General features: G+C 35.6%; 1 protein-coding gene across 8 annotated transcripts in view; it reads right to left on the bottom strand.

Moving 5' to 3' along the window:
- The window catches only part of LOC129798567 (diacylglycerol kinase theta), an 81,831-nt gene that overhangs the window by 23,923 nt on the left and 45,593 nt on the right, over positions 1-12,315 (bottom strand). For 2 of the 8 annotated variants that reach the window (XM_055841765.1, XM_055841767.1), the window contains exons 5-12: positions 10,687-11,406; positions 5,869-6,045; positions 5,655-5,791; positions 5,053-5,539; positions 4,857-4,984; positions 4,544-4,773; positions 446-594; positions 50-310 (exon numbers count right to left, since the gene is read on the bottom strand). In XM_055841765.1, the coding sequence (XP_055697740.1) occupies positions 50-310; positions 446-594; positions 4,544-4,773; positions 4,857-4,984; positions 5,053-5,539; positions 5,655-5,791; positions 5,869-6,045; positions 10,687-11,406 (2,289 nt within the window). The remainder of the gene's footprint in view (positions 1-49; positions 311-445; positions 595-4,543; positions 4,774-4,856; positions 4,985-5,052; positions 5,540-5,654; positions 5,792-5,868; positions 6,046-10,686; positions 11,407-12,315) is intronic. The other 6 variants (XM_055841768.1, XM_055841769.1, XM_055841770.1 and 3 more) reach the window with 3 other exon arrangements.

The raw sequence follows: 12,315 nt of genomic DNA, 5'->3' as shown, positions 1-12,315 counted from the left end.
ATTTTCATTTTCATTGTTTTTTTGTTTTGTTTCTTTGACACCAAATGACCTTGATTTGCAATGGCCGCAAGATGAAGTTGCTGATTCTGTTGAGAAGGCTGTGCTGTGTGGACCTTCTTCTTCTTCTTACCCGTTGAATTTGATGGCGCTTTTTGCGCGGCGTCCTCGGGCTTATCTTCCGGATGGAAGACCACTGTCCAACGATCTAATCGAATCTCTTCCGCTTCGATTACATCGCGTAGGAGATTGAGGGGATCTTCGCCGCCCGTGTAGCCCGGTCCCCATCGAAGGACCCGCGCCAAGTCATTCCCTGTAAATTCACACAGAAACGAAAGAAAAAAAAGAAGAAAATGCCCAGTATTAGTACAACTCCTTCATTTCTCAGTATTCCTTTTTTTTCTCTATCAAAAGAAACATTTAATGGTGAAATGAGAGAGATTTTTACCAGTTCCGAGTGGTACAATAGCACATGGTGGACTCGAACATTCGGAATCTTGACCAACATTATCCAGACACTGCAATACCCATCCGATTGTTCCATCGCCACCGCACACGAGAATCTTGTAGGTCTTAATGTGCCGAAAGACGTAGAGTCTGCAAATAATCAGTACAAACTTTAGACAATTTCTTATCAAATGTTACTCAAACATTTTTCTTTGGAAAACTGAGATCTAATGACATTCGTCGTCTTTTTTTTAAATTATATAAAATTGACTAAAATTGTGGTCTTGAGTTTATTCGACTTCCTTGCGAAACCGTTGCCTCCTTTTGGGCCCATTATGCATCCCCAATTAAATTAATCCTGAAGCTCCTGAATTTGCTTTAACTGCATTCGCCTAGGTTTGTCTGAGTTAAAGACTCCTTCATAATGGCTTTCAAAATTATTCCGGGTAATTTTTCATCATTCAAGCGTTGAATATGACCTTTTTTATTGAAGCTATGATCTTTCAACACGAAGAAGTAGGTCTGTGCCCCATAGTTCCTCGCAAATGTTTCTTATTGGATGACGAGTAATTCTTTTAACCGCTCGGAAAACACCATCTCGGTAGCTTCCATTCACGGCCTTATTTCTTGGTCACATACCTTTTCTAAATCCATGAAACAGGCATAGATCAAGCATTTGCAATAACTATCTATAGAATGAAAAACTGATCTGCACTACTCCGATCAGAAATCTCATTTCTGGCCCCGTTTGAGCTCGACTACTGTTTCGTATACTTTGCCAAGTGAACTTAAGAGAAATATTCTCTTATAATTATGGCAATCTTGTTTCCCTTCTCGAATGTGGGTATAATCCAAACATCCACTATAATTAAAAGCCGCCACTGCTGTTGGATTCATACAGAGGGTTTCAAAGCTAACCACTACAAACAGGGCAATATGAGAATCTCAATTTTTACACAACTGCTTATCAATAACTATCCCTCATACTTCATACATAGTCTCTTGGATCGACATCTAAAAGAATAAAAACAGCAGTCAATTAACTCTAAAACCCATTCAACAAGGGATTCTGTATGGCGCGACAGAGTATGTTCCGAGGATGAGCGAGATAATCAGAAGTTTGTTGTCTGGTTCTTTCCCAAATCTGACCTGCTCTATAAAACCGTTGAATTCTGCATTTATTTATTACACTAAAAGACAAGATATCGGAGAAGAAAAAAAAAACAATGTGGTCTGCAAAATTGACTGCGAATGTGGCAAAGCTTACATTGGTAAAACGGAGCAACGTCTTGAAAGAAGGCTGCAACAGTATAATAAGGAAAGAGAAGAAACAGATCTAGTAACACACGCAAGAGCAGGGATGGACTGATAACTTTTCGACACTATCGAATCGGCAGTATCGATAAATCTATATCTGTTACTAAGTGAATGTCGATATTATACGCATTGTTCGGCCATTCATTGTGACATTCTTAAAAGAATGTGACTGCTGATAAATATCTATATTAGTTACAGGACGTCCTGCTATCAGTTAAATTTTTCAGACTCGACAGTCGATAGTATCAAAATAAGTTATCATGTCACCCGAGAACTGCATGTGCTCAACTTTGAGAATGCCACTATTTTGGATCAATCACAATATCTCAACAAATTAATTACTTTAGAAATGATCCAAATACAAATACACCGATAAAATACAGTCAACAATGCACTGCCGAACTCGGAACGACATACGCTGCCATTATCCAAACACTACAATAAAAAGCACAAGAACGATATATAAGATGGATTGATAATGAAGAGGGAGTTATCATCTGATCCAGAATGCAGTAGCAATCAGTCTTCATCTGATGATAAGAGGTGACTTGTCGAAGTGTCCTGTGAGAGTTAAAAGTAGGGCATTTTTGTGTCTTTTCCCTGACGTCGGTTCTCCCAAGCATTTTGTGAGTTAAAGTCCCAAAGACATTGTTAAAAAATTATTTAAAAAGTATTTTAGCAAAATTGAATTTGTATGTAATAGGCCCTGAAGAAGATCCCATCCAGAATCGAAACGTTGACAAAAGAAAGTCAAATTGAAAAACAAAAGATCAGACCGAATTTCGCACTTTGACTTCAGCTATAATGACCCGTACTCGTCAGCCCCGTCGTGCTCTCTAAGTCTGCCAGCCACCTTAATGACGAGCTAATTAGTCTCAGTAGTTTTTCTAAGATTTTATCAATTCTTGCTACCTTACTATCATTTAAAAGGCCGATCTAATACGGCATTTCAGCAATGTTGTCAATATATTAATTGATTGGATTTTCGCACAAGACTTAACTTCAGCTTAAAATTAAATTCGGAAGCACTCCAAGCCTGATTCACATTAAGAAATCTTCGAAGATTAAAAAAAAAAATGACTGGAATTTGCCTCTGTTACCAGTTTAGAGGCCACACGGAAGGAGATATCGGCTTTCAGTCTTTGATGATCCCCACAGAAATTTTATATTCGTTAACCGATGACCTCTTTCTTTCTCACAATATTATGCTTCTCTTCGTGTCATTTACTGCTCGAACTCAGAGATGTTAATATATAAATTGAACTCTTTTTTCAACTTGTTAACGGTCTAAAGAGCTAACCGTAAGAGAAATCAACTTTCAGTCTTCGGTAAACCCTTCTAAAAAAGATTATCTAGAGTCGTTTTTCCCCTTTTTCTCCCATCTCTTCCTTCTCATCCAAAACCATGTTTTTTAGGTTTTCTCGAAAACGGCTCCAATGATTTTTTTTCGTTTTTGAATATGTTTGAATATGTACGTCCGTATATAATCCAATAGCAAGTATTGCATAAATTATTCCTAAAGTACCAAAGGTTTCCTTTTTTCCACTTTCATTTCTAATAATATGAGAAATTATTCCAAATCCTGGTACTTGTGGCCGCAAAATTCGCCATTTTGAATTTTTAAAGGTTAAATTTTAACCACGCTATTTTTCAACAGGTTTCCTTGAATTTAGTTATTTTGGAAAGGTCTTAAAATTTCTAACCTGACTGCATCGGTCGCAATCAATAATAAATCGGTAAAATACTCGTAAATGATATATTTTGTATAAATATTTCGATCTGGAAACTAAAACGGTTCCAACAACTTTATTTTATTCTTGTTTTGGAAGAAATTCATGTAAAAAAAAAGTTTAAAAAAGTTTCTAAATTGAGAAGTTAAGTACCTAAATCAAAAATTTAAATTAAAGTTATTCTGAAACAAATACAGTGCCCGCTCTCTAATCCGGACGAGTTATCGACGGTTACATTTAAAATAATTTTGAACTGATGTATGCATGTGTGTTCAGCAATGAAAATGAATTATCCTGTGATGTTTTTGTTTACTAAATGATGTATAATAGCATAGAATTCTCTAATTATGTTTTTTTAAGCTCCTTTAAAACTTTTATTCTAATTCTACAAAAAAAATCGTATTATATCTTCGAGAAGTTGAACAAATTCAAAAAATCCATCCGGATTACGAAGCGGACATCTGTCAAATTGTCTCCCAATCATTCGGATTACAAAGCGGGCACTGTAAATATTTTCTCAGCCCACTGAAGAAGACTCACACCAAAGGTCAAAAGCTTTGAAGAAAAACCTGATTCTTTTAATTTGAAAGAGGAATGCTTTTCTGACGAACACCGGAAGAATCAAACATTTCGTTCATATATATCACCTTTGCCATTCCATACTATTCTATCTCAGAATGACAACTTTTTAGTATAGTTCTGATATTGGCGATTTTTTATGCTACCCGTGTAATTTTTTTCAATACATTTTTTTTCAATAACAGTGAAAATTCTAACAATTTTCTTATAAAACTATAGAACGCAAGTATTTGTTTTTAAAACTTCTTATTCAGAAACTTTGGACTTGTAATCGGTTAATTGATAGAATGCTAGTTCAATTAATTACATTCAGGTCACCAGTAAAAAGAACAAAGAGAAAGGTGCGGTACCTTCGGACGACTCAAGACTCAAGTTTCGGACAACGCATTTTTTCTTAGGTTTCTCAATGAATCTGACCTATAGCTAGTCGTATGCCCCACATTTACTGAAAAAAAATCATGGGTCAAACTTACCCTGGAAGTGGTCCACCATTGTCGAGATCAAACACTTGATAGGGATTCAAGAGTTTGCGGAAGCTTGAAATTAATTCGAGACCCTGACATCCGCCGGATTTGACGTTGACAAAAACAAGCAGTGGCCACGTGTCCGGACGCACCATGCTCGGTTCGATGTTTGGCAACAGAAGCACTAGAAGATTCTTCCCCTCGCAGATTGCCTCACGCAGTGTATAAAAAGCACGAACCTGCAAAGTAATTAAGGATTGAATGTCCAGAGAATCCTTTCAGAGAGAGGAAAAGAAAGGATGTTCTCTGTAGTTTTACTCACCGCCTTCGAAGCGTCTTCATACGTTATCACAACAGATCCATATTCATAGTAAATAGGACCAATGCTGGTAAATTTGTCCTCATGTACATAATTGTTAAGCATGTGCTCATAATTTCTCTGGGAGAGTCCTGAAAAAGGGATGAAGAAGGGAATTCAGAGGGGGATGTGATTTTGCGAAAAGGGTTAGATGTGTTACCTGGAGGTAGATTACCGACGAATAGTGCCAAATTCGGACCATGTGGATCCTGTTTGTGCTGCAGATAGAACCTCATGAGTTCCATCTGACGAATTGAGTCCCTGCCCAGCTGTTTCATAATCTCCCATGGTCTCTCATTGTTGCACAAAATCCTCTCGGTGACACCCCTGTCCAGTAATACCTCCAGGCATCGATACTCATCCACATTGCGACCCTCAAGTGTGAACTGATTGAGGGCATCGCGAATGAGATCGCGCACAGTGGTATCATTGTCCACGGGTACTGCCACAAAATTCTGCTCAATATCGTCCAATTGCAATTTTCCCGGATATACTCGCACGAAGCCCTTGTCATTTTCATTGTCACGAAATCTCAGGAAAATTGCTGGTCGTTTTCCCTCAATTCGAGTAAGTACTAGAACTGGATGGGGATCCTGCAGACGAACTTCTTCCCCGCCAGGAGCATACAAATCCGTCAAGTAGAATTCCTGTAAGCCCAAACCCCGCGAGAAAAAAAACCCATAATCCAATTAGCATAAGAAAAATTTCCCCAGAAAGAGATAAAGGATTTCCAGGAAACTATTCTGTGGGCAAGAAACTTACACTAGGATTTCGTGCAATGTGGAATGCACGAAGTGCTGTTGTTAGTAATTGATCTAAAGTACATGTTCGTGAAATTGTAATTGCTCGGAATATTCGTCGTCGCACTGAGGAATTTCCATCAAATACTTTGATAGTTTCTGCACAGACAGAATAAATAAAACAAAGATTGAATAGTTAAGAACAAGAGCCTCTTCACCAAAATCTAAATTTTCACCTTCATCCTTATCCTCCTTCTCCTTGTCCCTCCTCTCCTTGTCCTTATCGGACTTGTGCGCCGACTCTGCTCTTGGATGACTTCCTGAGGCACAGGCACCTTCAGGCTTCGATGTGTATTCCTCATCGCGAAATCGGGTAGCGTCTCCACTGCTAAATTCTTCAGAAATGCTTCGCGCTGCAATGACATCACCAACAAGAAATAACACCAAATAGATTAATTCTCCAGGAATTTTTCCTCTGAGGGATATTTCCTGAAAAAATATTCATCACTTCAATCACGACAAAAATAAACTACTATTACAGCCAATTTTGGGATGCATTTTGTCAATTTTATGAGATTTCAACGAGAAATTCTTCCCTGAAAATCTCCAAACACATCACAATGACACACTTCATGGGGACTTCCTTTTGGGGCTATAGGGTTTTCCTGTTTTTCTCATTTTTTTTTAGTGAGGAAATTTAGGTGGTGCAATAGAATAAAAGCTTCTAAGCATGCAAACAGAAAAGTAGGTAGAGAACTAGCCAACATTTCTCCAAAATGCATTGCTTTAGTGTCTTAGAATTCTCCCAAAATGCTTAAGTAGAAAATCAAATAAGAAAATTTGTGTACTTATGCCCTAGACACACTTACGACTTAAACCGAGAGACGACTTAGCGTAATTTTAGTCAAAATAGTGATTTGACTAAATTTCCATTAGTTTCCTACTATGCCGGTTCTCGGCTTAAAAAACGGATTAGTCAGAAACTGAAGGTAATGTAATCTGTAGGGTGATTCTATAACAGTATGACAATGTCATATGACAAATCTATAAATATTAATGTGGTATAGTCAGAAGCCTCGCGACAGTTCATTTTTCAAAACGTTTTTGCATAGAGGCACTGAATTCTATTGACAAGTTTTTTCCTAAAGAGAATTGACTTATAAGTCTAATATATTTCGAAATCTTGTATTAACCCATTCCTTACCATGGTATTATACATCATACGCAAACCGAGTGATTTTTGATGATTTATTTCTGGGCAATTTTTATCCACATTGCAGTCGGGAATGGATTTTTAGTAACTTTAGTTATTCAATTACTTGAGAAAAATAGTCCGACAGAGATGAAAATACATTTTGTTATTGTTTTCTTGCTTCGCGGAAGGTCATGCAAAAAATTTGCTCAAAATGGCGGACGGAAAATACGACATGCCGTCGAATTTGTTAAAATTGGCCTCTTTCCTCTTTCCTGATTTGAATTCTAGTTCCCAATTGGTGTTCTTGGATAGTTACTCTATCTAAATTAATAGAGTTTGTAATGAAATAATACACAGAAATTAAATTCAGTGACCGTTGAGACGTGTGTTTGACAGAGGCTCCCCGCGCCCCCATAAGAGATAATTTTTTTTTCTTTTCAAAAAAATCATCTAATAATCTATAGGAAATTAATCCCAAAATATGAACATTCTATCTCAAGTATTTCTGGTACATTGACTGAATGGTTTAAAAGCTATCTAAAAATATATATTTCATAATGTTCGCCGAAATAGTATAAGAACTACGAGGAAATTTGTTTAAGTCGTGGTGCAATATTTGCAAACATTTTTTACAAGGAAAACTGAAAAATAGTTTCACTTTTTGTTTTGATGGGCCCCTGGGTATAGTCGTAAAAATTAATCGAATATCAGATTGATATCGGTTACTACGAGCTTCAAAGAGCTCCTTGCAATGGCCATTCTATGCTCACTCGGCTTTAATGTTGTCTTGTTTGCGAATTTACCACGCAAACTTGTCATACGACATTGTCATATCGTTACAGAATACCGCTACTGATCATTACTTTGATTATAATTATGTTAAGCCACCTCTCGGCTTAAGGCGTAAAGCGGTCTTCAGAATAGAGGTTTAGCCCAGTTCCGGAAGGCCTCATAATCCTATATATCAACCAATTTTACTAATTTTTCAAAATCTAACAGGTCATTAATCCTTAATAATTCAATCTAAATTAAACTCTCCCAAAAAAATTTTAATTGATAAGAAAATTGGGCTGTTAAGCCTTATGGCTAAGCCTTAGGTCTGAAGCCCGTATAAGTGTGTTTAGCTAAGGCATTATACCGGCTTCAGACCTTAGACTTAGCTATATGGCTTAATAACTCTAATTTCTTATAAATCACAATTTTTTAGAAAAATTTTACTTAGAATTGGATTATTAACCCTTTAACGACAAGACACTTTTTACGGACTGAAAATCAACAATAAAAATTAAACAGAGAAACATAATTAATGATAAGTTTTACAGGTTTTACATCTAACCTTGGAAAGTCCAACAGAATCTAATTCGGTGTATTTTGTGCCTCTATGAACGATAGGGACAAAAATAGCCCAAAAATTTAAGTAATTATTCTGACAATACTATTGAATAATATTTTTCGCTTAAATGAAAAATTTTACGTATTAATATTGTAGTTTTTATTGCTAAAAGGGTTTTGCTTAAAAAAATTGGAAGTATAAAAAATAAAAAAAAATAAATTATGAATTTGAGAATTTAAAAATTCGCCATTTTTGAGCTTAAATATTTACTACATAGCAAATAGCTAGAGACTTGCAAAAAATATTCTAGATTCCTTCAACACCGGTGTTCCAATCGTCCTTAAAGGGTTAAAGATAAATGACCTATTAAGCTCTCAAAGCAATAAAATTGCTCGCTATTTAAGATTTTGAGACCTTCAGGAACTGGGCTAAACCTTTAGTCTGAAGACCGCTTTAGACTTCGATTAAAAGTTCCAAACGATAAATGAATGTTTTTTTAAACCTAAAAAAATACAAAAAAAATAAGTCAAAGTATTATATAGTTTACAAACCTTCAATTATTTACTCAGAAATCATAAGCGTTTAACAATGGAAAGCTAATCTAATAATACTAAATAGCTTTGTAGAATATTAAAAGTTTATTCAACTGCCATTAATGGCGCTAATGGAATTTATTTGAGAAATAAAAAAGCTCAAAGCTTTGTAGATTAAAAACAACCCTAAAACTAAAAAGATTTTTGAAGCAATCCGATTTTCTAAAATCAAAATACTGTGCGCAAACGTTTTGTGTTTTATGCTTAAAAATGAGGATAACCTTAAAGTAACATAACCTTATTTTCATATCTCAGACATATCATATAAATTTGAGGTTATATTCGAGGCAAATTGAAGTGGTTTGAAATATAATTTAACTTTGTTTTCAGTGAGCAGAAAATAGTTTGAAAATACATTATTTTACTCATTCTATTTTCAACCAACTAATTTTATAAAATGTGAGGTTATGTTGGGCATAACCATAAAAATCCAAAACTATTTTTTGATATGTGGTTAACGAACGGGACGGACTATACTTATAATCTACCCCCCGGCGAACTGTGTTTTTTTTATTAGAGCTGTTTGAAGCCAACTCAGAAATTGATCTGAAACTCAGCTTACATTTCTCAGAACAAGAAGATATTTAGACAGAAATATAGTATATTTATCCCTCTTTACAAGGCCTAAAGTCTTGTACACGAGGAACACCTCAATTATGACATATATCGTGTAATGGTCGCGAGTGCAGAAAAATTCCCATACGCATTTGTATGTGAAAGTAAGAAATTGGCTTCAAGACTTGAATTGAACGCCGAAGTGAATGCACGTTAATAAAGAAAGCACAAAAGTCATTCCGAGTGTTTTCAGTTCGAAAAGAAATGGAGTCTACAGATATGAGGTTAGGACTCATAAAATTACATAAAAATACTTTTTGGAAGGGAAAGAATATTTTGATACTTAAAAGACTGACAGAAAGTTGATTTTTAGTTTCTTTACTTACTTTACATTAAAAAAGCAAAGAATTTTTTCGCTTTTAAATAACCTGAATTATAATTCAACACCGTTTTATTTGTCTCCAAAACGGACAAACTTTAGAGAATTTTAAAATTTGTTCCAGTATGTTCCATTTGGAGTACAACAAGCTTTTTGGAGGTTATGTCTAGCATAACTCCAAATTGCAAGCTTAGTCGAACGAAAATATAGACCTATTTATCGTTATTATAGACAGAAAAAACACCAAGCCCCAGAATTTACCTCTTATATAACTCAATAAAAAAGTTACTTTGCTTTTTAGGTTATGTTCAATGTAACCTCTGATTTTTAAATCAATATCTTGACTTACTTAATTAAAAATTAGTCCCATTTCCTAAATAGAATTTCTGCGAGTGTTTCCACTAAAACTTGTCACTCTACCAGGCTATTTCAAGCCTAAATGACTCAATCAATAAGTTATTCTGCTTTTTAGGTTAGTTTCAATATAACCTCTGATTCCTAAAAGAATTTTCTGATTTCGCTAATTAGAGAATTAGTCCCATAACTTAAGCAGGATTTATGTAACTTTTTCCACTAAAATTTACCAGGTTATGTTACTTTTAGGTTATATCTCGCCATAACCTCATTTTTGGAGTGAAAAATTAATATTTTAATTACAATTTATTATTCATAATCTACCACAATTTATAGTTTTATTCTAAAAACTTTTTCTTTCAGTCTGTAAATCCTTGTTGAACCCTAAAACGAGTAAGTTAATCAACTACTAATAATGAAACCGAAAGCCTTTAAAAATTTCCAACGTATTGGGATTCGTTAAAATGGTGTTTCTTTGTGTGAAAAAAGGGAAAAATAAAAATTCACCTGAAAATGAAACTCAAAAAATCCACTCAAAATTCCAAATGGTCAAAAAGAAAAAGAAAAAAAACGAAGATAAATTAAAAATTCAAGAGAGATGTAAAGGAGAATGAGATTAAATAAAAGAAAAAAATTCCAATTCACCTCTGTGAATTTTACATCTTGACTTTCTCCACGCCAGGGAGATTTTTCGCATACGCCGAAAAATTCGCCCCAAAATGTGTCCACTCTTAACGCCCTGATCTTGAGTCTGGTAGGGCAGAATGCTTGGTGATGTACATCTCTCATCGCCATAGTGTCCAATCTCAATGCGAATATCCGAACTCTGGGACGTCTTGATGGGGATGGTGGTGTCTGGATAGATGGGCAGTTCGGTGCTGTGTGAGATGGTCTCAATCGACTGCCCAAGGCGATTGACGAAGAAGCGGGAATTCTTGAGAAATGGCGGCTGGACACCCTGCTCCTGAAATGATCTACTCCGCGTTACCGTATCTGACGCCTTCAGGCGATCCATCCGATGGCGATTTTTGGCACTCTTAACCATCTTGACACTCTCAGCACTATGTGCACGTTTGTCTGTCCGGACTACGTCTAAATTACAGCTAGTAAAGTCACTGTGCTCCTCACAGTTATCAATATCTAAAATATCACGATTATCCCCAAGATGATCGGATCTTGGGTCGCCACCACCCCCAATCTTTGGCCAACTCCGATTCTTGGGATCCCCATGGAAGCCTCCCGCCGACGCTGATGGTGAGGGCAGGAGGTACATTTGCTTTATCGCATCCTTGGCATTTATATCGAGATGCCTTATCGACAATTCACTGTCCGTGGCATCACAGAGGCCTATTGTTCTCAACTCAGCTGGATGAAAGTCACATATATGAAGGATATTAAATTAACGAAAGTCACACAGAAAAAATGGGATAGAAGATAGAAAAATAAAAATCAAAATCAAAATGACAGTGGTGTGTGATGTAGTAAAAGTAAAGTTTTGGACCCCGAAAAAAAATCACAGGAAGTTTTATAAGAATTATTAATATATTTGTAAAATAGCTGCCCCACATATAAAAAGGGTTATTAGTAAGTAAAATAGTCAGAAAAGAGAGATAACTATTAATCATAAATTTAGATCTCGAAAATTTTTTGAAATCGAAATTCACATCCCTTTCATTCTCAACCATTTTGAATATGTCTATCTCACTGTGTACTCAAAACTGAATTTATTGTGACGTTCAAAAGAAGAAGAAGAGTGCAAAAGAGTGAGATGGACATATGCAAAAAAATGAGAAGGAAAAAGATGTGAATTTTGATTTGCTATACATTCAAAGGTGGGTTTCCTTACTCTTTATTAGTTTTAATCGACTTAATTAATTTTAATCATCTGTTACATCCATCCAGGAAGGGAACCTGTAAAGGCGGAAGCCCTTAACTCTTTCCGGACCGCAGCATATGCTGCAAGCCAATTTCACCATCTTTTAATCAAAAATATCTAAAGTCAGGAATTAATTGAGGTTCTACAAAAAATATCTTACATTTTGGACATCCTTATAGTTTGTAATCATCCACAAGAATCGGATTTTTATAAATTCTGAATAATTAAAAAACATTGTTTTTCATAGAATATTCATATGCTTCTTTGGGTACTCAGAGTCCCAAAAGAGACGAAAGAGTTAAGGCAATCGCCTGGATGAGGGTCTTGTTCTCCAGAAGTTTATTCAAAACCATTAGTGTTTGTTCTAAAGAACTGATCCCTATAACGATCTAACATGA

Source organism: Phlebotomus papatasi, chromosome 1 (genome assembly GCF_024763615.1).
Source record: "Phlebotomus papatasi isolate M1 chromosome 1, Ppap_2.1, whole genome shotgun sequence".
Classification (NCBI taxonomy): Eukaryota; Metazoa; Arthropoda; class Insecta; order Diptera; family Psychodidae; genus Phlebotomus; species Phlebotomus papatasi.
Note: the sequence above shows the minus strand (reverse complement) of the source record. Positions and strands in the feature narration are given on the sequence as shown.